The 27,225-nt window shown below is 38.4% G+C and overlaps 1 protein-coding gene across 3 annotated transcripts; it reads right to left on the bottom strand.

The window, feature by feature from the left end:
• Positions 1–761: 761 nt before the first annotated feature.
• UBQLN1 (ubiquilin 1) lies at positions 762–26,011 on the bottom strand. 3 transcript variants are annotated; one of them, XM_054286021.1, is made up of 11 exons: positions 25,807–26,011; positions 13,702–13,853; positions 10,255–10,370; positions 8,676–8,938; positions 7,814–7,972; positions 6,968–7,211; positions 6,350–6,492; positions 5,334–5,417; positions 2,794–2,909; positions 2,310–2,478; positions 762–1,523 (listed from the first exon to the last, which is right to left on the bottom strand). In XM_054286021.1, the coding sequence occupies exons 1-11, from the start codon at positions 25,978–25,980 to the stop codon at positions 1,368–1,370; spliced, it is 1,776 nt and encodes a 591-aa protein (XP_054141996.1). In that variant the 5' UTR covers positions 25,981–26,011; the 3' UTR covers positions 762–1,367. The 3 variants fall into 3 exon arrangements, with proteins under 3 accessions (XP_054141996.1, XP_054142002.1, XP_054142010.1); XM_054286027.1 differs by having other exon boundaries at positions 762–1,520; XM_054286035.1 differs by having other exon boundaries at positions 1,366–1,542.
• Between the last annotated feature and the right edge of the window lie 1,214 nt (positions 26,012–27,225).

Raw genomic sequence — 27,225 nt, 5'->3', positions numbered from 1 at the left:
TTAAACTGACACAAAAGAGCAATAAAAACCAGATTCATTTCAACTTTTGTTCTGCAATCCCTACTTCATCTAAGCTAAAAGTCTTCAACATCATCCATCTCTTATTCTCCTCTGTCCACCTCACACCACAGGAGCTGTTAACCAGTTTTAGCACAGAAATGGTAAGATGGACTGTCATCTTGATTTTTAGGTAATGAACAACTGCAAACACACTGAAACAAGATGCTTAAAGATTTTTTTAATTCATTTATTACCTGTGCACAAGAGAAGTAACTACCAATAGAAACTCAAAAGCTATACAGTATTTTTTTACTTGGTGGTTAAAAGTAATTAGAGTATCACATGACCATGAATAGAAGTAATTTCTCCAATTACAAATCAGAATACATGTAAAAATCTCAGTGGAACAAGCCAAATAGCCATAGAAGCAATTCCAGAGCACAAGGCTGTGGCTCTTTAATTTGGACAATGACAAAAGTAATTTACAGTTAAATCTGTGACTATTGAAATAATGTTATAATGCAAGTTTCTGTACAGTTAAATGTAAAGAGACAACCATAACAGTAATTCTAGCATATTTTAACTGAAGTTGCTTAAGCATTTTTTCTGAGATAGTTACCAAAGATCTTGGGCAGCTCTACACCAAATTCAAGTCCTATGATGGTTTTTCTTGTCGGTTTTTTTGGACTTTTTTGTGGGGTTTTTTGGGTTTGTTTTTTGTTTTTTTTTTTTTTTTTGCTTGTTTGTTTTTTGGGTTTTTTTGGGTTTTTTTCTTGTTGCTTTGGGGTTTTTTGTGTTTGTTTTTTCATTGCTTACGATTTCACTCTATTATATTGTGTACATCTCTAGAAATGAGCCATCTCTGTTGTATATATTGTGTTTATACCTTAGACAAATTAAAGTAAAAGATGGTAGATTACTCAAGTGGTATAAATCTTCCAGCATTTTGCTAGTCAAGAGAATAAAACATGCTAAAATCACAATAAGCAGTATTGGTACCCACAGCTTCAATTCATTTCCTTTTTAATGTGTAATCTACATAAATTACTATTGAAGGATACTGTTTAAGTAGTAAATAAATTGGCCATTTGTAGGTCAGACAAAACTTGTTCATCCAACTGTGAAAGCTGATACTGTTTCCAAAAAATCACAAATAATGCTGAACAAAAGAACTGATGCACTCGAAAGTGAAAATGCATTGATTCCCAATGTCTGAAGAAAACTACTGCACTCCACCTTCAAATGCATCAGATTGGTTTTAGTTATAACAAGACAATCCCAAGAGTCAGAATGAAATAAAGCAATCTGAAAGATTAAAGAGCTGTTATCAAAAATAAATTACATTTTTCAAGTTAAAAGAAACACTGCTATGAAGGCTGAGAGCCAAGCAGCCTTTCAATAGCTGCATTGATGTCTCCTCCTGTTGCTATTAGTGCTTGTAAATTTGCTTCACGGTTCAGAAAGCCCATTGCGCTCAGCTGTTCCAGTTGTTGCTGAAATCGAACTTCTGGATTTTGTAACTGCTAAGAACAAAATTTCAAGCTATAAAAGCATAATACATATTTAGCAAAATACACAATTTAAACACAGGTGGGTTTGGCACCACTCTGTCTTCTCTAATTTTTGACTACACCTTTTTCAAATTCCAAAAAATATATTAAGATAAATTCAATTAGCAACTAAAGAAATTTTTTTTAACAAGTCAGCAACATCAAATTATCTACACTTACATACCATTCCTGAACTCCAGGAAAAACTGACTAATAGTGGAGGAGTCACATTAAATTGGGTACATTATGTCCAGGAACCGTTCCTTAAAGATATGCATATAGCTGGTTTTCTAAAACAAAACAGAGTTCAACCTAGCAATGTGGAGCAGCAAAGATTATGTTGTCAGCAATCTTGAACATCACAGGCTTTATCTTTCTTCAACATAAAGATCACCACTTTTGTAACACTCTCAAGTATCTGTTGACTAAAATTACCAAAATCCTGATTGTTAGAAAGCTTGAGTCTAAGGCAAAGTCTTAGCTTTGCTTTATAGGAAGATCCTGATTACACAAACTCATGGCAAAATCCTGCATTGTCTTAATGATATGACCTTCAGAGGCATGTTTTTCATCAGGACAGAGGATGTATTTTTTTCAGTATTTACTTGCACAGCTGAAATAGCACTTTTAAGCCTCTGCTACTGACCTCTGTTGACCAGAAGCATCCAGTGGGCTCTCTCCTCAACTACCTGTCTTCTTTCCAGTGTTTTACAATTAAGAATAAAAGCAAAAATATTTAAATATAATGATGTACATTACCTGAGCATTTGCACCAGCAAGTGCCTGCAACATCTGGTGGACAAACTGTTGGTGACCAGGTTCAGCAGTTCCTGAAGCTGGACTTGTATTTTCAGTGGAAACAGAACTAGGTACAGTGGATGCTGTAGAAGTTCCACTGCTTCCCCCTCCACCCAAACCAGGATTAAACCTGTATAAATTACAGAAAAAGAAATATACCACTTGAATAATAAACACTAGTTTGTCTCTTCTCATTAATTAGTCAGTACAAATTCTGTGAAAGAGAGGATAACAATTTGAGTAATGTACTGAGAAAAAGCCCAGAGTTATCACTGTTTAGAATTGCACAGCAGACAAATGTGACAGATTCTAAAAAAAATTTGGTTAAACTAAAAAAAGGCAAGAGGATGAATCTTTAATAAAGACTGTATAAATCTCTAAATCTAAAAAGAGTAACCAAAACAAGGGAAGACTTCCTGTCCAAATTTGTAAGATCAATTCTTACCCTGGTATAAGCCCCGGTGCTTCTGTTGCTAATGTCTGCAAGCCCTGCTGAATCTGTAGCAGAGCCTGCATTGCTCTGGGGTTTGACATAGCTGATAAGGTGTCAGGATTCTGCATCTAAGAGAAGGAGAGAAACTCTTCAGTATATGTAGATGTTTCAAGGTAATTTTTACTGCTAGATGTCTCATAGAATCTGACATAATTTTGGAACTTGGCTTTTGATTTTGTAGTTGAATATTACAGGAAATCCTTCAGTTATTTTTCTTCTGTGAGAAAACTTCCATAGAAGGTGATGAATGAACTCTCTAGATGTAGAAAAAGTCTCTTGAACAAGAATTATACATAAGAAGTATTTTTCATTACAGATTTCAATCTTTCAAAGGCTTCAAGACTTTGTACTTGTTAGTACATTATTTTAGAATTAGTCTCCTATATCATACTACTAGTAAGCAACAATGCTGAACATGATGAAATTTGACCAAAAAATACCTAAGAAAAAATACTAAGTTCCTTTTTCCTAGCTGATTTCAGATCACAGCAATTTGGTTGTGACTATTTGTACATATCTTATCTGTATTGCTCTTACAGCCTGAAATGTAAACAAACATACTGGAAAATATACCAACAAGCAAATATATAATATTCAAGGGTTCTCTGTCGACTGTGACTTCTATTACAAATACGCTTTTACATCATCAAATAATTTAGAATGCAAATCCTTTTCATTTCTGAAATGAAACATCCAAAAACCTAATTATTTTAGACACAAAACTAGTGGCTTATGCTCACCTTTGCATAGAGATGCAACAGGTACATGAAAAGCAATGTTTCAGTTACAAATAACAGGTTTTGATAATCAGACCAAAGAGCAGATAGGCTTACTAATAATCTGGGCAGCTTTCCCCTGGCAACTAGACCAGGTTACTTTTGCTGAAAAACCACATTTGATTAATGTGAAAATCAGAGATTAAGGTGAAACTTCCCCTACTGCAGAGCAGAACTGCAGCACAGGACATGAAGAACTCTGATCTGAGTGCCTAAAGAGACTTCAGAAGAGCAATTAATATTTTCCATTAATCTCTTGGACTTTTATCTTCATGATAGCTAAAAGTCAACAAATCAACGAATAGTATATGGAAAAGATAACTCAGATTTAAAGAGATTAACATTTTGGGGTCTCCAAATACAGCTGCTGCAACTACTTTATGAAAATATTTAAATTTTGACTTACAGTCTGATATTTGAAGCTGTCTTACATAAATGCTAGCCCAACTATTCTTAGAGCACTTAGGTGACCTGGATCTCATCTCTATTAATGTTATTAATTCCAGTAGCAGCCATTCTTCCCTAATTCTGCTGGGCAATTGCCCTTAATTGCAAAAGATGTCTTCCAATATGCAGATTCCATGGTTTCTGTCTCCCAATCCCATAATATAAACACAGGTAGATAAGCAAGAAAACACAAGTTGAAATATTACCAACATTCTGAGAATATCCAGCTATTTCTCCACACCTCACCTGCTAATCTGTTAATCATCTAACTTCAGAGAGTGAATACAACAGAGAACTATTTGTGCAGATAAATTCCAAGGTGGTAATAACAGAAAGCGATACACAAAGGAAACAAGATATGATTCCTACTGTGCATTCATTAATTACCAATTATTCACAGATTTCAAAACATAAATGTACTGGCTCCTCAGCTACTACTGAGTCATTACAAAGCAGTGGCAATACAAAACACCACAGCCATTTATGTGGTTCAAACAATATAAACTATCTTCTGAACACTGAACATGCTACTGTAATTCATGTACGTTCTCATTATTTTACTCATAAAACCTCCTGCATGCAGCCAGATCTTGGAAACACATATTTACAATGATTTGCAACGACAGCCTAATGACAGAGTTCATGCAGTAGATTAGCTTTTTAATTCCTACAAAAATCTTGCTTGCTTCTATTTAGGAAACAAGTACTACTACACACTGTGGCAACTAATACTAAGCAGATACCTGGGCTGCAAACACAATGTTGGTATGGGCAGAAGATAATGGTACAGCAATCTTTCCAGGAAAGACTTCAGAACCCACTTCTTTTAAATTAGCAGATGACTTAGGTCTTTCAAGATATGCTCGAGGACCTCTTTTCCAAATATTTAATGCAGGTTTGAGAAGCATGAGAAAAGCATACTGAAACTTTAACTAGCATTGTGAAAGGTACTATTAATTTCTGAAACAAATTTTGTCACAAACAGGTGTTTTCTGGCTGGTGTGCAGTAAGAGCATTTATTCCTTCTAAGCAAAGAAGCAAGAACAAATCTTAGTGGTTATGCTAGTCACAGACAACAGGTTTAACTTTTGAAAGAGATGGAGACATTAGCAAGAATATTATTAAGGGACAATCTAACTTAGTATCTAAAGCTAATGAGAATATATTACAGAATCTAACTATTAGCCAAATCAAAGACAGGCACCAGTTTACCAAATATATTGCTCATTGACTTGAAGACCTTTATTAAGAGCTAGTATCTCATCTTACTTGCTGAAGGAAAGTTGGAAGTTGTTGTCTCATTTGTTCCTGAAGTTGAGGATTTCCAACAAATAAAGGATTATTCAACATCATCTATAGGACAAAAATATTTAACTTCAAAAATCAAGCAGTAAAAACCACTGGAGGTTTTAAAGCAACTACGGATAATACAGTAATAGTCTATGAAAATTACCTCACAGAATAATAATCATCTATCTACTCCTTTGGCCAAAACTTTCTGGGGGTGTATGTATTTTTTGTTTGTTTTTTTGGTGGGGTTTTTTGTGGGGGCTTTTTTTGGATTTTTTTTCTTTTTGTTTCACTTTTGCTTCATTGGTTCCTTTTTTCTTTTAAGTGAATGGATTTCCAGATACAAATAAGGCAGTCTTGCAAAGTATTACAAGAAAATACTTTTCTGTTCAGCCTCCACCAAAAATCTAAGCAATAGCGTTGCTGTAAATATCACCTGAAGTCAAGGATATTTCCAAGTGAATATTTAACACAGAAGAGGTAATATTTTTCAATGTCAGTTCAGAATCTGAGCTTCAATATTACCACTTTAAATAAAAATTCAAAGCACTTCTACACTACCATACATAAAACAGCATCTCTACTTTTACAGTGAGTCACAGGTCAAAAATAAGAAGTTAAAAACCGAGTAATATTTAGATAGGGCACCAAGTCCCCTCCCTTCACTTCCCCCAGACTAGAGAGGGTATTTATTTACCATTAGCTCTACCTTAATTCATAACGAAAGCACTTTTTTTGTCTGTTTCTAATGCTGGATCACAAGTTTACACAACCCCATGATGATTTCTGAAGCATATCAGGCATGATATCCAACTACAAATTGAAGAAACTCAAGGCAACAAATTGTTGAAAGTAAGCAGCTAATAATTTCAGTAATTACTTAGGAATTAACACGAAAAATTAGCCCATTTGCCACAGGCAATTTTTGAGCTTTTGGCTTTTGTCTGTTTTTACTTTAACACACACAATATATTACTATACTAAATGCAATTTACCTGTACTGCAAGATCGGGATTCTGGCTTAACGATTGCATCATGCTTCTCATGTAGGGTGCAGACAACATATTCTGCATAAGTTGTGGGTTTTCTGTTATCTGCTGTAATAAGCTCTGCATTCCTGGTGTATTGAACATACCAGCTTAAAGAAAAGGTAAAGGGCATGTTAGTAAGCATTCTGATTATCATCAGAGAAAGGAGACTATCTAAACCCAGAATATAACCACTTGGTTTTCATGAGTTTAAGACCCTGAAACTTACCTCAGTGCTGTTCTACTTACATAGACACATCTACCCTAAAAGTTAAGACAGACGTTGTACCGAACACACATTCCCATCAACTATTCACATTATTACCTGTTTTTCCATTTGCCTTAGAACAGAAAAAATACTACAATTCATCTGCAGAATCGCTACCTTTGTTATTTTAAGTATTATTATCACTTAGATTATTTTTCCTATTTTTTTTATTTTTCTTCAGAGGACTTTAACAATAGTAAAATGGTCTACAAAAGTAAACAGCAATAAAAACTGAATCAAAAACTCTCTGTCTAATGAAAGAATAATTTCAGTTTGCATGTATGTGCAAACATATACAGTTGCAGTAACAAACACACCTCCAAGCCCAGGTCCCAAATTTGGTCCAGTTGAGCTCTGTCCCGTTGTGCCTGAAGTGCTACTTTCGGCATTATTGCTGCCACTGCTCTCACCAGTAGTGCCAGAATTTGTTGTGGAAGTCTGTGAGCTGGACTGAGGAGCCCACGGATTTGGCAGAGGATCTCGATTTTCCGTACGAGATGGCTGATTGTCCCCTCCTGCTGATGCATTGCTTACTAAAGAAGCAAATGGGTTACCTCCAAACTACAAAGGAAAGCAAACACTTATCATTCTACAAATTTATAAATCGTACATGAAAATAAATGTTTATGGCTTCTAATCAGTTATACTCACCAGTCTACAGTAATTAAAGGTAAATATTGTGAAAATACACTAACACTGAGAGATACTAGGACTCCCTCAAAAAATTAAATCACATTTCTTTTCAAAAATAGTGTTGCTACTGCATTGTATTTTGATCAGAGTAAAATTGTGTCTTGCATACTGGTTTCTGACTAAAATCTTTTATTCTTCTCACCTTCAGTTTAAAATTACTAAACACACCCTTAAAAGGATTTTACCGAACCTCCGAATCTTAAGGCAGTGAATTAAAGGAATTAAAAATTAAGTAACAAACAAATCTATTAACTTTAAAATAGCTTCTCAATCACAAAAAGTGATAGCTGTATTTCTTCAGGCTCAGAAGAACACGATTTTTAAAGGTCTTTCAAGAGTAAAAGGCTACATAACAACTTCAAGTTTCAAAAATTGTTTTGTCAAATAAACATCTGGACATTTTAATTACTTAAATTCTTTTATTAAATATTAAGTATGTCCTTTCTGTGTCATTTTTAATCTTTTCTCACCTGTTCCTGTGCTGCATTCAGTAATGGCTCCTGGATGTCTGTGTACATACGCCGCAAGGCATTGTATCCCCCTGGTATACTTTCAAGGTTGCTCAAAGCTCGGTCCTGGTTTCGCATCAATTCCTGCATCATTGCAGGGTTTCTAGCAAGTTCTAGTGTCTAGAGAAGTGGAACGTTTAATCTGTATTAATAAGAAATCCATTCTAAAGTGAAAATGTCAGCATTTGGTAATATCTCAGTCATCCCTGTCTAACCCAGTTTAAAATTATGATTAGAGCTGAATCAACCTGTCGGCACAGTGTCAATCAACACAATTCAGTATTTAGCCAGCATTCTACCATAATTCTTACTGTTTCTAACATCACTACAGCAGGCAGCCTATAATATGAAATTTAAAATAAATACATAGAATTTCAAAAGCATCTATTAATCTCTTTGGGTTTTGGTACATTTTGCCATAAGATACAACTTATCTATCTTCTAATTTAAAAAGCATTTAGAAGTACCCACGGTGACACAATGAAAGTATGCAGAATTTTGGAGAATTACAACTTATGGCAAAATTCCTGGCTAGACAACAGGTTTCAAGGGCAGACAGCCACATCCAGTTCTAGCCTCAGAAGACATGTATTCAGTGACTTTCAAAAACTATGCTGCAGATTTTCTGAAATATCAGTCTATTTTGGACATTAACAACAAGATATGTAGATACTGGTTGTCTATGGCAACCATTTATGGATTTCGAGTAAGACTAAATACTTAAAGAATGTTCACACCCTCCACTAAGTATGTCCAATTCTGGCTCTGTTGTTTACATAACAGCAGAATCACAAGTCATGAACTAATAGATCTTTTTACATACCTGTCTCATTATATCTGGATTATTCAGCATGTGACTGATTTCTGGATTTCTCTGTATCAGTTGCTGCATTTGAGGGTTAGCCATAATTAACTGCCTCATCAGGTCAGGATTTGAAAGCATGCTCTGAACAAATGGATTCTCCATTATCTGAACCATCATTTCCGGGTTGGACATAAGTTGTCGTTGCATCTGACTTTGCAGCTCCGAGAAGTTTGAACTATTTAAGCCCAGGCTACTCAGGCCTGCTAAACCTCCAAGGCCACCTTCAAGAGAATGAAAAAATGTGACTGACTATACTTCCAATCACATCCAGATTTTTTCTAAATACAAAATACTTGAACATATCTCATACTTCAAAGTAGCAAAAATGAATGGAAAGTCCCATCTTTTTCAAGGCTGTTCAGGAGTTACTCACTATATTTTTAAATAAAATTTGTTATAATTCTAACAGCTTTTCTTCTCATTTTCCAAAGCCAAGATACAAGAAATGTTTGAGACTGGGGGCTTTAGGTCCATGTGCCTCCAGCAACATTTAACAACTGCATTTGTAGTAATCATTTATCTGTCTCCTCTTGGTTAAACTGTAACTAAGAGTGATATGAGTAATATTTCCAATTCCACTTAAATGTAAAACCTGTGTTCCTCCTGGTAATAACATACCAAGAGGAAATTATGTTTTGAATTTTTGTGCTTTGCTGAATCCAGATAAAAAGTTTCAGAAAGTACTAAACAGACCAAAGAACAATTAAAACCCAAGAAATCATCTGCTTACTATAACTGGCTTTTCCAATTCTACTTCTTCCCCACTCCCAAATGCAAAAAAAAAGACAAAAAAGAATGAAACAAAACCCCACCACAACTATGAAAACAGATTATAATTTCTAAATCAACAGACTGCAGCCTCTTCATTCATAGAAGTGAAGACTCTTAATACTTGAAACCTGAGAAATAGTTAATTGTAAGATTAACAGCAATTTTGTTGCTTTTATTGCAGATCTTGGCTTCATGTCACAGGTCCAAACTTCTATGATTCATCTGTATTCAGATAACAGGAATTCAGATGCACTTTAAGTAGTACAAAGACATTGGAAGGTATTTCATTACCCATAGTGCCAAAATAAAATATCAGTAGCACCTTACCACTGAAGGTGAAACAGTACAAATCTTGTAGTGAAGTTTGTGGTGAAATACTGGAACATTTTATCAGGGGGGGTGATGGATGCCCCACCTCTGGAAACATTCAAGGTCAGGTTGGATGGGGCTCTGAGGAACTTAATCTGGTTAAAGATGTCCCAGCTAATTGCACAAAGTTTAGAATAGATCACCTTAACAGGTATCCCTTCCAACCCAAACTACTTCATGATTCTCTGTAAAACTAATGAAACAGTTCTCCTTTGGTAACTGACTGATCAGAAACCTTCTACAGCCAATTGAGTATATAACTGTAATTAATTTTCAGGCTGATGTGTTTGTTTGGGTTTTGTTTTTCAAGTTTTGTCTACATTGTGATAAAGCTTTGGGCACAATTAGTGGAATCCAAGAGAAGATACCCACCATTCCACCTAACAAATATTCTTACCCAAGCCAAAGGGATTACTATTTGTTGATGCTGGCGTTGAGGTACTACTGCTTGATGTTGATGTGGTAGCAGTACTCCCAGAGGTGTTTGCCTGTTGAGTTGGGTGGTCTTGTGATCTAAAAGAGCAATTTCAAAACTTTATATAGAGTGTAACAAGTTATTTTAAGTAGTGCCATTTGTAGCTAAAGTATTTTACTTCAGAATCTTAAATTACATTTAGATTCTTGGTCATAACCCAGGGATAACTCCATTTATCCCCACATGGTTTCCTGTAATAAATCTTTCTCAGACATCTGTTATGTCATCAGTTTTTCAGAACAGTAGTTTTATATAGTGAAAAAAACAGATAGGTATCACTGTAGCTATTACAACCTTCTCATCCTACCCCATGACGCTTGCCAATTAATTGTTTTCTCTGTCCTTACCTTGTTTTAAGGATCCATGTCTTATTTCACTATACTCACATACTACTGATAACATGCCCACACCTTCACAAAATAAAGCCTGACAAATTTAATGCAGAATTTATTTCATGCCACATCTCCAAAAGGATGCTTTACTGAATGTGAAATTCAGTTAATGTCACATTTTATTATAAGACAAATCTCAAACTCTCAAACCTTTAAGGCTTCAAAAAAAGGCTGATAATAGAATCACATGACACTAAAGCCAGCATAATTTAGCACAGACATTAAATACTGCCCAGGCTGTGTACTCATCACACTCTTCTACTGCAGGCAGAAAGACAAATGCTGCCATGCAGTAAAAGAGATCAAGGAATTGAGCTCGAATAAAGTTAACCTGACCTCTCTGTTCTAAAGAAAAGAGACTGCTTTGAAATCCAAATCAATTCTCCACTGTGGTTCAACAATCAATAAATGCCTATATCTGCAGTACTACAGAATAAAATACTTTTGAAAACTACGAATTCAGACATCACAAAAAGATTTGAGAATTTGGCAGTACACTAGACTCCATACTTCAGTTCACCTTGGAGGACCTTTCTCCTACAACATAACTCTGCACTTGCTCCACTCAAGCAAACATCAGAAAAAAAACCCCAACCATACAAAAAAACCCAGAAAGATGCTTTAAAAGCATAGATTCTCCTGAGGTTTCTAAGAGTTCTTTAACTTAATTATCAGCAACTGCAAACTTTGAACACAAGATGACTATAACTGGCCAAGCAGCTGTAACTTGAATGAGAAAGATTATAGACTGTATACTGATTGTGATTCTCCTGCTAGAGATATTGAGTTTTCTTTTATCTAGAAAATATACACATCTTTCCTCCAAAAGCAAAGTAAAAACAAGAAGCATCAAATCCTACTTGTATTTTCAGCTGAGAAACTATTTTGAGAAGCAACTATGCTGCTTTATGTAATAGACATTAAAGGTTCTCAAAAGTGTGACAGAAAAGTAGGTGACACTGAAAGCTAAGTACAATAGTGCTCCCATGCAAACTGGAGCATATTCTTTGAAGATTAAGGTTCATGTGAGTTTCAAGCCTTTGAGCCTTCAATCTTTCAGCTATATTCCTGTCAAGTGCACATCGCCTTTTACACTCATTTTGCCATTATGTTTCCTCCAAGCACACATGAACAAATGACACCTGTTGACCTAGAACTCTACTCAGAAATTCTATTTATCTTCACTGCCTATTGCTAATCACTCACTACTACTCTAACACTGTAGAAGATAGGTAACAAGAGTGCACTGAAAGTCTGTAGCAGTCTAGAAAATGTAGCACAGTAGAAAAAGTAATCTTTTTTTTAACAAGCATGTGGCTGGGATATATGAAGATTCCCATTTTGAAATTACAAATCTAATAACATAGTTTACAAGGGAAAAGATCACTTTCAGATCCAGTTTTGGAAAATAACTGACTTTTTCAGATACACAGCAGCAACAGTAACAGCAAGAGTCAACAGAAAAGTAAATGGCAGAGCGTACCAAAGTACCTGGGAACAAATCAATCTTGATACTCAGGGCCAAAAATCAGCATGTTCCAGGCCACACCGGCAGGGTCTAAATCTTGTCTTTCAAGACAAGCATAAAATATAGATATTTTAGCAAGAATACAACTGAGATATTTCAGGACAATGCTGATTTACATTTTCTCCAGCAGGTTTTACCATGTTTTTAGTTTATTCAAGTAAAGCTAGTAGGTGAAAACTTCAATGCATCATTTGAACACAGCACATGTACATGCAAAGGATCTGTAGTTCTTAGTTCATACTTCATTTTCCCAATGATTAAAACATTCTGCAGACAGCAGAAATACGGCCTTCTAAAATGATTCAAACAAAAGCAGGCATGAATGAAGACATGGAGTGCAATGCTGATAAGACATATGCAGGAACACTGAAAATTCCCCAAAAACCACATGTTTGACATTTGCATTCCTGAGGGTTCCTCTGCTCAGAGGCAAAGTGCAAGAAGGACCAAGAGGCAGGCAGGGGTGTATTTCAGTATATATAGCTACAGTAGGTCCAAACTATAAACCCTCTGAAGATTGTGCAAGTCAAAGCATCCTTCTAGTAGTACTCATGGTGCCTCTCTGTCATACTTAGGACTTTAGGCAAAAAAAGCAACAAAAAAAAAATAGCAACAGCAGAATACTCACTCAGATGCAAAAAGAACAGAACTGCAGTATTGCCTAATACCATATTCAAGACTGGCATGGCTCGTATCAGCCTAAATTTCAGGTGGAGGAGGCAAAGGGCAGGAAAGGGACACTTCTGACAGTACAAACATGTATTTTGACTCCAGGACAGAGAACATAATCCTTCCAGGGCATGAATATAGAACTAAAGGTATCAATTTGAAAAAGTACCTACATTGAATGTTAATGATACTAATTTCAACAAGAATTTGTATTTAATGCTAATGTTAGTAGCCAGCCTTGGTGTCTTGGTAAGGCCTTGAAAGGGAAAGTCTACTTCTGTTCCCTCCTACACTTCATGCTCTTTCCTTCAACATAAGACATTTTCACATCAGAGGGGATCCTCACCATAAACAGAAAAGACCTAAGTAGAACAGAAGCAAAACCACTTTCACTCTAAAAGAATGAACATGTTATTGACTAATAGCAAACTGCTTTTGAGGGATCTATTGCTCTACTTGTTGGAAAGATTTTTGGGCACTTCACTTCACACAGCTTAACAAAAAAAAAAGCTATATAACAAAAACCAAAAAAAACTCAAAAAAAACCAACCTAAAGAAAAAGAAATGTATTTAAAAACATAAATCAAAATAAAATATGAGATAAATTTTAAAAAACAGTGTAATTTCATAACCTCACTGTTGTCCTGCAGCAGCTGAAACTAAGGAGCTGATTAAGGTGATTTAGTCAAATCTAGTTTTGCCCAACAGAAAGCTATTAATAATACAGAGCACTTAAACTTCTCTAGAGGTAAACAGAAGACCACTTGTTAATAAGATTACCTGTTCTGTGTTTTGATAACCAGGTGAACAGTGAGTCCATCATGAATTCCATGCTGAGTCAAAGTATCTTGATCTTTTAAAATTTTTCCAGCAAATATCAACACAAGCTGATCAGTGTGGGACTTGAAACGTTTAGAGATTTCTTCCTTGAACTAAACAAAAAAAATTAATATTATACATTTATATAATTAAATACTGAACTGCAATTTTTAAAAATAATTTAAGAACAAGCTGTTTTTTACATTCGCTATATTACCTCACTTGTACTGCATATTCTGTATTTCACAAACTAGAAATACTTTTGTTTCCTGAACTTCTTTCTGTCTACAGGAAGATGGAAAATATTTCTTTGCTGTTCAGAAAAGGAAATCTGAAGAATTTAATATCTAGATCATTAGTTCCACAAGTCGTGACAACAAAAATCTGATTTCTCTTGAAGACTACTGTGACTTCAATCAAGCATGCATCCATGATGTAAATAAATACTAGTATATACAGTACTTAAACACACCCATATGTATATACATGGTAAAATATGCCTATAATTATATACCAGCAAGTACACATATACAAATGTGCATACCACTGAAGCCATCCATTGCTGAAGAACTGAAGACGCAATGCCATAAAGAGGATAAATCTGTCTAGACTTTTGCTTGAACTGAGTATACTCTCTCCTTAGATGTATTTTTGCTGCCTCCCTTCCACGTGTCAAAACTAACATTCCTTGCCACACAGACAAAAGTTATACTTTAGGTGGCTCTGCTTTCTCATTTAATGCATGACACAGCTACATAAAATGAAGTTACAGCCCAGGTCACAGTGAATAAACACATTTTTCATTCATTGAGAAATCATTGCCATACAAGACCTTTTACAAGAGACTGCTTACTAAGTGTTAACTGTCAAAAACACCTTAAATAATAGATTAACTTCATGCACTTTATTTTATTTTTTTTCCTGAGGCAGACGAAGAAAATCCTCTACACATATGGAAGACAGAATCCTAAAAACATTGTTGAAAATGAACATAAATATCATCTAGTTTCAACTCCTCTGCCAAGGGCACGACACCTTTCCCTAGACCAAGTTACTCAAAGTCCAGTCTGGCTTTGAACACTTCCTGCAATGGGGAATCCACATCTCCCTGGGCAACCTGTACCAGTTGTCTTCACAGTAAAGAATTTCTTCTTAATATTAAAGAGGCTAAAGTTATTACCCTCATATCATCACTCCATGCCCTTGTAAAAAGTCCCTCACAATCTTTCATGTAAGTCCCTTTTGGTGACTGAAAGGCAGTTCTAACATCTCCCTGGAGCTTCTCTTCTCCATGATGAACAAAAGTGTCTCAGCCTGTGTTGACAGGACATGGGCTCCAGCCCTCTGATCATCTTGGTGGACTCCTCCCAGCTCACTCCAACAGGTCTATGTCTTCCTCTGCCAGGGTCCTCAGAGCTGGATGCAGCACTCCAGGTGGAGTCTCAGCAGAACACAACAGAGGGGCAGAATCCTCCTGGCTCTCCCTGCTGGCCATGCTTCTTTGGATGCAGCCTAGGATACAGTCAACTTTCTGGGCTCTGAGAACACATTGCTGGGTCATGTCCAGCCTCTTATCCACCAGCACCCCCAGGTCCTTCTCCTCAGGGCTGCCCCCAATCCAGCCTGCCTGTATTTGTATTTGGGATTGCCTCAAACCAAGTATAGGACCTTGCAATTGGCCTTGTTGAACTTTATGAGGTTCACATGAGCCCATCTCTCAAGCCTGGCAAGGATTGGCTTCCCATTCCTCCATCACCTCATTCATCCCACACTGATTGGCACACATTGTTGGGGTGCACTCAATCCCAATGTCTATGTTACTGACAAAGATGTTAAACAGTGCTTGCCTCTGTACCAATCCCTAAGGACACCACTCATCACTGGTCTCCTTATGGACAATGAGCCATTCACCACAACCCTTTAAATTCATTATTCACTCAGCAGCCCATTTGTCAAAAACATGGGTCTCCAGTTTAGAGACAAGTAATGTGGCACAGTGTCAAACACTCTACATATGTGCACTTTTCCCTCATCTGTCACCACTGCAACACCATCACAGGCAACGATCACATTCGTCCTTAGTGAAACTGTGTTGACTGTCACCAATCTTCTCCTTACCTTCCAGTTCCTTAGCATAATTTCCAGGAGGTTCCATTCCACAATCCTGACAGGCACTGAGGTAAGACTGACCAGCCTGTAGCTCCCTGAGTCTTCCCAATTTCCCTTCCCAAAAATATATGGATGTTCTGTTTCGCCTTTTCTAGTCTGTGGGAACTTCCACGGAGAACTGCTACAACTTTTGAAATATGATGGCTAGTGGCTTAGCTACTTTCTTGCCCAGTTCCCTCAGGGCCCATGGATGTATCTAATCAGATCCCATGGGTCTTGAACCTGATCTTCTAGAGGGGATGGTTCTTCATTCTCCCAACCCCTGCTCTCACCAACTTTGACAGTGTGGCTGAAGGATTTGCCAGTGAAGGGAACAGGATGGGCATTGGAGAGTGGGTGCTGAGGCACTGTACCATTTGTTTCTCTTGTGTTTTACTCCTCTCTCTCTCTCTCTTGTTCATTAGTATGATTATTGTTATTTTTACTACTGTTATTTTAAATATTAACTGTTCTTATATCAATCCCTGAGTTTTACTCTTTTGGTTTTTTTCTGATTCTCTTCCCCATTTAACTAGGCAGGAAGAAAGTGAGGAAGCAGTTGCATGATAATTGCTGGCTGGGTTTAAACCATGACAGATTATGATGATGGAAATTCAGGTAGTTCTAAAAAAAAAATAATTTTGGTGTTGTTTAGGTCTTCAGTTTGCACAACATAACTAAGTAACAGTATCTGTAAATTACAGTTAAAATACTTCATCCACTGGGGAAACCAAAAGCCGAAGGAGTTCAGCATCACTGGCTGGAAATGATGAGCATTTCTATCCAATTCTCCTAATGCAGTGACTCATCCTTTTAATTATCATGTAACAATTCAACCAACAATGTCAGCTCATTTGCTTTATTGTTCTAAATGCAAGTTTTACTTCATTGCAATAATACTACACCTTGTGGTACCACAAAGGTCATTCAGTCATATCTGGGCATAGAAAAGAATTCAAAGTTGTGAAAATAATGTTTCAACATACTTGAAACCTAGTGTGTTCATGGAAACTAGTTCACTGTACTCCTCTAGTAACTGAATACAGTAAAAATAATGTAAAATCATGTCAATTTTTTACATGATTATTACAAAAATACGTGGAGAGAAACACAGTGGGAATCAGAGTAAAACACTGGAGTAATGTCTAGTCAGAGACCTGGTTTTCCTAGGGAGAAAAGTAAAAAGCATCTTAACCAGAGTGAGCTGATTCAAGGTAACATTCTCCTCAAAGCATGGCAACTTGAAGATTTGGAATTAATTAGAACAAATTCAAAGCTTGTGTTGTTGAAGGACTTTGCCCAAATTGCCATTTTACCTCAAGCTAACTTGTTTACATAAATATTTTTTTTTTTTGCTTTGAAATACAAAAGCAGTAGTTTTTCATGTTGAGAACACTCAGTGGCTTTTAGCAGCACACCAGCACTTCTTGTGTATACCTTCAATTCCATGCCAAATACCCTTATCTTCACAGCACTTTAAAATAATCACCATTAACAAGAGTTGCCTTTTTTTGTTCACTGTTAAGACACACAGAAAAAAAACCGCAACTCTCTGAAGCAATCTAGGACTTTCCGTACACCTGCTCAACTTGATTGCCTCTCAAGTTTTTTTCAAGGTACAGATGGACACCATAAAATGCTAATGTCCAGTGTTGAACAAAATGCATACTGTACCTGACAAAGTAAACACTTTGTCACCAAACAAAGCAAATATCTGAATGCACATGAAGTAGAACAGCTGACTAAACCAGATATTGTCTTGCACTGTCACTTTGCAGAGCAGATCCATAATTTAAACATTAACCTATTAACATCTGACAACCTGGCCTTGCAAGAACCTGGTAAAGTGTTATTCCAGGTAAAGTGAAAGTATTAACATTCAAACTCTCCCTTGACATATTACAACCATATAATGTTTCAAAAGCTTCTGTTGACTCATTTTATGATATCAAAACCAGTAACTGTAATAATCTTATTATCCACTCACAAAACAAAGTGTTGTGATAAAGTAGTAAAAAGAAGAAAACAAATCAATTAAAAAATACTTTCCCAAATTCTCTCAACCTCAGCTTAGTAAATCATACTTAAAAATTAAATTACAGTAACAACCTGGAAGAGGTCTTAGGCAATTAACATCCAATTAACATCTGTTTCTTTAACAGAAAACAGGTCCCTAAAAACTTCAACTACTTTGAAAATATTAAGCTACAATTTTATCTAGATGACTGTAAAAAAAAGTAAGGTTGCTGACTCTCCGCACAGGAAACTCCTTTTTGAACACAACAGAAGAGGCCATGGAAGCAAATGCTTGTACATAGAAGGCTGAACTGCAGTTTTCATTCTCAGCAGTCTCTCAAATAGTTCTACTACAAAGAAAGATTTTGAAACAGCATTACTTTGTTTGGCACTGCTGTTTCAAAACACACCCATAATATTTAAACTTTCAACTGTCTTTCCTAACAACAGTTAGTTACATGCACAGTTAAGCATATTGACTCAACTCCAGTCTGTTTTACACCCACAATGAGCAGTCTCAGAAGTAAACTTTTATGAGCTACAGCTTTCTTTTATACAACAGAATTAATGGTTACAGGTCGTCTTGACCCAAGAAGTAAGGAACCAAACACACTCACGGCCACAGCTGATAGCTGTGTTTTCCTTTTGGGATGAATCATGACCTGGACATCTTACGACTGACCTAAAGTGAGTCAGTAAAAAGAGAGTTTCCTTGCACAACTCTAGGACACTATACAGGAAGGAAGACAAGAATTCATCATTTCAAGCAGGAATATAAGCACTTTTGGCCCACAATAGATAAAGTATAGATAGAAAGAATGCACAAACTAAGGCTTCTATGTAAGAGTACTGTCCTTAATGTCTTAATGGAGTTACTATCTTATGGTAGCTTTGCCAATGACCCATGCTAGTTTCATAATAAAATTATTTCCTCAAATGCCTGCAATCAAATCAAACTCACAGAAAAACCACATTTCAAAACACAAAGTCAGATTCTTGATGAGCTTAAAAGGCTAGCAGCCCATAAAGGGCAAACTGCAGCAGCACATGGTAGTGTAAAGTTCTAGCCATTTCTATTCCCTTCAGGGATTCTTCAACAAGCCACTACCAATTCTCCAAGCCTTTGCTGGAGAAGCAACGCTTCTCCCCTAAAAGCACTTGGCAATCTACTCTCTCCCTGTTTGTAATGTACCTGACCACTGGCAAAGCAACACAAACTGAAAATAAGCACTGTCTTAGCTCAGGCCAAGAAAGGGTTCACATGGAAACCCAGGGCACCAGGAATATTTCTCTGTCTGCTCTGGGGTGCCCTGACCCCCAGGGGAGCGCTGACTCTGACCCTCATTCATGGAGGAAGTTTCCTACACTTCAAGATAGACTAGAATCCACAGAAGTATGAAATAGATTATAGAGAGTAGTGTAGGTGTATCACTTGGTGAGAAATTTAGGGTTTGGGATTTTTAGTATGTTGTGGATGGAAGCAAGATGGAGGGCACAGAGCATCATCCTGGGTTTCTTCTTCACGCTTCTTCTTCCTTCTTCTTTGTGGGTTTGGGTGGCATTTTGTAATTGGGCAGAAACATCTGCATTGTGGGCTCTGTGGGATCAGTTATTGGGTTAAAAAGGGAAAATAATCTAGGTGTCAGTTCTTAACTGGATAGTTTAGTCTTAAAAGACCTTGTAAGAAGAGATTGTTAGCCATTTTGTGCCTGCTAATGAAAAGCTGCCCAACTCACAGTAGTGAGATTGTTTCACTGATAAGAAATAAACACTTGAGTCTGAACATGATCTACCATCTCAAGTGCCTTCAATCCAGACCCAGAGAAACCAATAACTGGTACCACCAGAGATTAACTTTTGCAGAAGCCAGAAGGGGGCATGGCTTGGACCCGGAGGTTATTTTATACCACCTCCTGTCATTGACAGCAGCTGGGGAAATGGAATCTCTTCCAGGGAAAAGGGGTTCCTTCTGGCCAAGAAAACATGGTGGAGGGAGATGTCCAGTATTGTCAGTTATCAAGGGAGTTTTTTCGTGTCAATCACTGACTTTCTTGCACCCTTTGCCATTAGTATTGTTGCTGTTAATATTTGTTTTCTTATTGCTGTTTCCAGTAAATTGTTCTTATCTCGACCTGTGATCTTGACCTTTTGTGCTTCCAACTCCCCTCTCCAGCATGTCTTGGGTTGACTGACAACTTAAGAAGAGTGAAAAGAGAAAAAAGTTTTGTAAGTTACAGGACACAAAGATTCAACTTAACTCATTGAAGTTTTTGTGCTGCGTAAAAATAGAAAATGCTTCAAATCCTCTTTTCAGTGTTATTTTCGTCTTGAAAACTCTCAACTGTATACTACAACTCAACTAATTTATACAGCATTCAACATTATTTAACAAATAAAGCACTCAGGCTCAGGGGGGAGAGGGAAAGGAAAAGGTGGCAGAGAGAGAGAGAGAGAAAGAGAGAGGCAGTGTGGTTTGGGAAGTATCACTGGGGTCACTGAGTTAGGAAGTAACATTCCTAAAAAACAACTGTTTTTTAGAAAAAAACACAGTTTAGGAAGAGCCAAAATCAGTGTGTTACCAAGATTATTCTTGCACTTAATACAAAACACAGCACCATACCAACTACTAAGAAGATGAACTCTATTCCAGTCAAAACCAGACCACCATGTAACCATATCTTCCAAATTCTTAAGATTTTACCCTAACTTTACTCCCAGACAATGATCCTTTTAACAGAGACAAGGTTTCTAGTCACTTATTGAAATACTGATTGGTTTTTAAAATCTTTACATGATACTTTTAACACAGCTAATTATTCATTAAGGTTTTCTATGCTGTTGGCAATTTTGAACTGTACACATGGCAATTTTTTAAAACTGTGTGACACCCCTGACTGAGGGTGAAGGATTTTAGCAAAACAAACTCACAGGACAAATGCATCTGACATAGATAACACTTTTTAAAAAATAATTTAAAATATACATGTCTTAGTATTATGCAGAGAGGTATCTACACAAAAGACACTTCAACTACTACTTAAATAGGTTTTCCTATTTTACTCTGTTTGCCAGTCATTTATCAGAAAACACCTGTTGAGTACTATGGCCACTGATGCCTCTGAGTTACATCTAACTAAGCCAACAAAAGTCAACATACTTTTACTTCGGAAGGTTACTCTATAAAATAATCACCTACCATTGCTCTAAAACAATTTTCATATCACAAAATGAGGGGGGAAAAAAACTCAGGTTAAGAAATAAGTGTAATGAGAGTATATCATGAGACAGACTCCATAAAAAATCACAGAGATGTTTTACAATGCACTGAAACACCAGACAATGGAAAACCTAACACTAAATGCTTAGTGTATTCAAGTGCCTTGAGACACCTGAGAAAGAACAGAAACCTGAATCACAATCCTAGAAACAAAAAACAGACTGGATTCCATTATATAGTTTCAACCTATTTGGTTTATAGCATTCAGGAATCCCTGGATTACACAAAAACAGTGAAACAGAATTGGATCATGTTAAAAGAATTGTTCCTAAAGAGTACAGTTTCTTAAAAGGGAAAATATTACATAAAATACTAAAAGCATATGCAAACCAGGAAAGATGCTCCACTACCAAACTATCCAAAGCTTTAACAATTTAACATTTACACCTGTGTGATCTGTATGAAGCAGAACACTACCAGTTTGGGATCGTGAGATCCAGGCACAAAAATGAAATCCTGGATTTATGGATTTAAAGTTTCAACCACAAACAGTACTGTAATTTCAATCAAAAATTTAGAAGCTCTCCACTTGACAAAAATCAGTAGTCTCAACACAATGGATACATGTATACTTAAAATTAAGCAACTCAGGGATTTTTATCTGTAGTTTAGTCTAGTGCAGAAAGCACATTTGTGTTCACCTACTTTAGAAAACACACTAGAAACTGTTAAATATGCTGTTACTGAAAACTGTATTCCACACTGAAGAGATATTGTATTTAAAGGTTGAAGCTAAACAAAAAGGGGTGAAAGAAACCCAAATCCTGCAAAAGGATCTAATCTGTTTTCCGTGGAGCTAAACTCAATTTCACTAACTCTTTCTGACGGGCATTGCTCTGAAATTATCATATAATCAAAGGACTGGCAATCATTCTCTGCAAGAACTGTAAGCTTCTGAAATTATTAGCACAGATTACTGTATTCACTTGTTGGCCCAGAAGTTAATAACATACAGTTAGACATGTTACTCTGTCTCAGAGTTGGAATGCTCACAGAATGGACAACTCAGCATCTTTCAGCGTGCTACACATGCACAGACAGTAATTCTGGACCAGTTATAATAAACCCACAAATACAGCAAATCTCAACACAAGGCACTAAAACAGCATCAAGAAGCATTAGCAAGCTTTAACTCTTCTAAAACTCCCTTATTCTAAATGATGAAGGTAAAAAAACTAGTTTTCCATGTAACAGGTGCCAACACCTCAATACTCAAACAATTCAAGTCATCCACTAAGACTTGAGTCGCTCCTAAAATGAGTACACTTTTTCTTTGTATACAGGCTTTACCAAACACATTAAGACAACTCTGCTAAGCAAGAAATTGCAAAGACTGTACTGCCATGAACTCAGAAAATAAACTGAAGGAAGAAAACACAAGACAAGAGACAAACCATTTTAGTGAGCCGGAATACCAGCACTGTCAGGGTCAGCTAGTCAACATATTTTACCCATCATGTATTCATTAAGCCTCTGCTCTGAGAAAGATCAGTATCATACCCAGTCAAGAATGCAAACATTTGGTCCTTTCCTAATACTGAGCCAACCTGTGCTAAGCACAATCAAATAATTTTCAAAGAAAAGACAGACAGACACCAATGTAAATCAACTGATCTCCCAGAGTAGCTTTGTACTTACTTTGTTTTCCATACCAACCTGCATACTCACTGTTCTAGCTGCACAACACAGGATCACAGTAACAAATCTATTCTACTGAAGTCTTCCAATACAGGAAAAAATCTTGACAGAAAAGTTGCAGACATGGTTTACATTAATGGGGCAACATAAAATTTAAATGTTTTTTACCCTTAAATTTGGCCCTGATGACACAAAATATTTTCCTAGAAAATCTGGTTTCATGTTCTAGTAGTGTTCTGAAATGACCATAAAGAAATAAACAACTCAATTCTTTAAGTTCTAATGTTAGCTATAGAAATATACTGAGGGAGTTTCTTTTGCTGGGGTTTTTTTGGGTTTTTTTTTTTTTTTTCAGCCGACAAGTTACTGGCCCACCTATCTCAACTGTACAAAACATTTGCTGATCACAGGTGCATTTGAACAGATGTGCAACTTGCCTGGTATTTGAGATTAACCTATTTTCAAGGCCAGTTCTAGAAACATTGCATCTACTGTTGATGCTTTGATGCTTATTACTATCAACAGCTCACTTTTGCAGTTAAAGAGAAAAAGCCAGTATTAGTCACACTACAGGGACAGCGCATTTTTAGTGCTGTTACACTGCCTGGGACTTCAATCCAATGGTCAACCCAGCAGGGCAATCTTACTTCACAAGAACCAATTTATAACTGCAGACCTAATATTTTAACAACAGTTCCAAGAGAGACAACACTCACAGTTTAAGATACCTGTAGACAACAAAGACATCTGAAGCAGTGTCCTCTGTTAATTCCCTAAAGTTGCATAACTGCTTTCAGTAAAAATTCATGCTCTTGACAGGCTGTACAACCATTTCAGTTTATGACTACTGTTTATTTGAAAACATGGCAGCTCCACCAGTATTCAAATATGAAACAAACTGTTAAAAGTCAAATGCATTACAAAATTCACAGCCAGAGTAAATCTGTTTATTATTTCCAAAGGATCCAACTAACGGCTGACTGCTTTACAGGACAAACACAATCCTCAGGTTAGATTCAGTTTATGAATCTCTCTTTTGAAATATCCTAACAAAACAAAAGCCCCAAAACTGCAAAGACTTTTACAAAAACTGCATTGAAGCTGCTCACAAATCTATGGAGAACAGAGAAATGAAAAGCACCCCTTTCAGACTGAGATTGCTGGGAAAGCAGTGGACAACATTAAAAAGCAAACACAGACATTTTACTTTCGGGAGAAATGCCTACATCGAGCTTGCAGAGAGAGTAACTCACAGCACACAACATTGCAGCTGCCAAAAGACTAGATAAGAAAAGAAAGCGGCTTCAATGCATTGGCAGGTGGAGAAAACCACAATGAAACTCAGGTCTGGGACACTTCTAGCCCAAACACTTATGTAAGAAAGGAAAAAAAAACCAAACAAACAAACAAAAAAACCCACAAAACGAAACTGAATGTAGATTAGACTTAAGGACAAAAAAAACCTGAAAGAAATACTAGCATTTTCTCTATTCACAGCAGCTAGGTGAAACAAAAGTCTGACAGTCTAGTTGAAGTGCTAGCACTACATTTGAAGTTTCAGAGCCTTTACTTCACCTTTTGTATCTCTTCTATTAACCTGACAGTGTCCTTCAGCTCACACTTAAGGAATGATGTCAAGTTCTGCATCTAGACGTTAGTGGTGCTTTCAGACATGTAATCTTTTTTTGATGAGGTCTGCAATACCAATAACACATAAAAAATGTGGAATAGCACAAAATTGCCATATTTAGAGCCATTTCAAGGAGAAAACTGGGAAATCCTATGGAAAATGAAAGAAGTTCTGAATTGAGCGATGTCTATGTGCTTTATAGGCAGGACACTGCATTTTTACATTTTGATAGCACCTTTGCTATGATTTGCTGCTTTCTAATTTAAATAAATGAAATTTTAGTCAATACTTGCACAGCAAACCTTCTACAAAACTAGAAGACTTGCAGGAAACAGAGCAGATGAATCAGCAGGTGTCACTAGTTTGAGAGAGAGGAAGCTGTGGCACAGGCTTTCACAGGGAGGCACAAAATCCCCAATAACTTGGTTATCTGACATAACCATGCCATGCTAAGTACCATACCCATAACTAGCACATCAAAGTACAGGAGACTGCAGATTTTACACACACATTGCAAGGCTACAACTTCCCAAAGTTGAAGGCTGACCCACTGTTTCTAAAGACAGTGTTAGATCAAAATAAACAGTGGAAACAGAGAGATACAAGTGACTGCATATGTTTTCTACAGTCATGTTAGCCAGCCAGTGAGACAACTACCACCAAAACCAGTCAGCTCAACAGGACAACTCACAGCTAGAAAATGAGAGAAGGTTTTGGGGTGACCTAATTGTGGTCTTCCAGTACCTGAAGGGAACTTGCAGGAAGGATGAGGCAAGACTGTTTGCAAGAACGTGTGCTGACAGAACAAGGGGCAATAGCTTCATAGTGAAAGAGAGTGGGTTTAGATTAGCAATTACGAAAAAATTCTTTACTGTGGGGGTGGTGAGGCACTGGAACAGGCTGCCCAGAGAAGCTGTGGATGGCCCATCCCTCGAAGTGTTCCAAGCCAGGTTAAACGGGGATTTGAGCAACCTGGTCCAGCTGAAGGTGTCCCTGCCTACGACAGGGGAGCTGGGAGATTGTTGATGTGACTTCACGAATGAGCTACATGCCCCTTCCGAGCCGGCCCTCGGCAGCGCAGCAGAGAAGTCGGTGAGGAGGGTACGAGGCGGCACATTTCTCCACTACCCCCTCCCAGCAGTCCTCTCCTGGGCCGGGATCGGTGCCGGTGCTCGCCCAACAGCGCCCGGCGCGACCCGGGCGAGCAAAAGCTGCTTTGTCACCGGGCAGGGCCCTCGCCCTGCGCTGCCGGAGGCGGGAGCCGCGAGCCGGCGCTCCCCTGCCGGGCGGCGCTACGCTCGGCCCCGGCCCCAGCGCGGCCCCGCCAGCCCCCTCAGCCTGCTCGGCCGCCCCTCACCTGCCGGATGCTGCTGGTCTCGGAAACGGCGAACTCCTCCTTCTCCTTGGGAGTCTTCACCGTAACTTTGATGATCCGCGGCTCGGAGACACCGGCGGAGTCGCGGGTAGGGGAGCCGGGGGAGCCGGGGGAGCCAGAGGGGCCCCCCGCGGGCCCCTCCGCTCTGTCCGACATTGCCGTGTGCGGGCGGGCCGGGGCAGGGCAGGGCCGGGCAGGGCGTGGGGCAGGGCAGGGTCGGGTCGGGCAGGGCCGGGCAGGGCAGGGCAGGGCAGGGCAGGGCAGGACAGGACAGGAGGCCTGGCTGCTGGCTGTCGGCTCCCGGCGGCTCCAGCCGAGCGCTCGTGCCGCGCCGCGCCCGCGACACCGGAAACGGCTCGGCCCGGCCGCCGCGCGCCGTGATGACGCAGCGCAACGGGGAAGGTACTAGAAAGGGGCACCGCCCGTGCGCGCGGCCGGCCCCGCGCGCGCCGCCGAGGGCCGAGTGTGGCGGCGGGGCGTGGGCCCGGTCCCGGTCCGCGTGACCCGAGCGGAGCCTGCCCGCCGCCCTTGTGGCTTTGGGCTGTCCCGTCCCTGCCCTTCGGCCATGGCCTGCCTCCACGGACCTCCCTCTGTGAGGCACCTCTGGAGTGCCGTGTCCCGTTCTGGGCTCCTCAGTACAAGAGATACAAGGAGGTACTGGAGAGGGTCCAGCAGAGGGTCACAAAGATAATTTGGGGTTTGAAACATCTCTTATATGAGGAGAGACTGCAGGAACTGAGCCTCTTTAGTCTGGAGAAGCCTGAGGGGATTCATCAACACATGTAAATATCCCAAAGGTGGGTGCCAAGAGGATAGTGCCAGATTCTTCAGTGGTGCCCAGTGACTGGATGAACCATGGCCATAAACTAAAACACAGGAAATTCCACCTCAGCATGGGAAAGAACTTTACATTTAGGGTGGCAGAGCGCTGGAGTAGGCTGCCGAGGAAGGTCATGGGTTCTCCCTCTCTTGAGGCATTCAAAACCTGTCTGGACACGTTCCTGTGTCACCTGCTCCAGGTGACCTAGAGGGACGATGATCTCCAGATGTCTGTGCAGAAAGTCACCAGTTCCCCAGCTAGGGTCTGGGAATGCAGGTGCTGGCCATGCAATTGTGGTTTGCTGGAGCTCCAGTCCCTAAGACATGTTACAGAGGCCTCTAGTGAGATGCAGGGGTTTGGTGTTGGAAAATGCAAGAAGACTAACGTGGCATAGTTTGTGAACTTACATCAATGAAATAATTCAGTACCTGTTGCTTTTAAGTTACTTGGCCCCAGCTAAGGAGTAATAAATACTAGACATTGACTACATTAAAGGTATTGCTACAGTAGCATCCTATAGCAGGAAATCACATCTTTGTGAAACTTGGACCAAAAAAACCTCAAACACAACTTAAAACTGC

Source organism: Melozone crissalis, unplaced genomic scaffold (assembly GCF_028551555.1).
Source record: "Melozone crissalis strain CALT ecotype California unplaced genomic scaffold, PUWL_Pcris_2 ptg000005l_1, whole genome shotgun sequence".
NCBI lineage: Eukaryota > Metazoa > Chordata > Aves > Passeriformes > Passerellidae > Melozone > Melozone crissalis.
Note: the sequence above shows the minus strand (reverse complement) of the source record. Positions and strands in the feature narration are given on the sequence as shown.

Excerpts from the sequence above, each read along its gene's own strand:
- UBQLN1 (XM_054286021.1), bottom strand. The coding sequence starts at position 25,980 with ATGTCGGACAGAGCGGAGGGGCCCGCGGGGGGCCCCTCTGGCTCCCCC. Across the intron at positions 7,973-8,675 it reads ATCCAGATATAATGAGACAG|ACACTAGAACTTGCTAGAAA; the intron begins GTATGTAAAAAG and ends CCACTTCTCTAG. Across the intron at positions 1,524-2,309 it reads TTGCTGGTGCAAATGCTCAG|CAGTTACAAAATCCAGAAGT; the intron begins GTAATGTACATC and ends TTTTGTTCTTAG.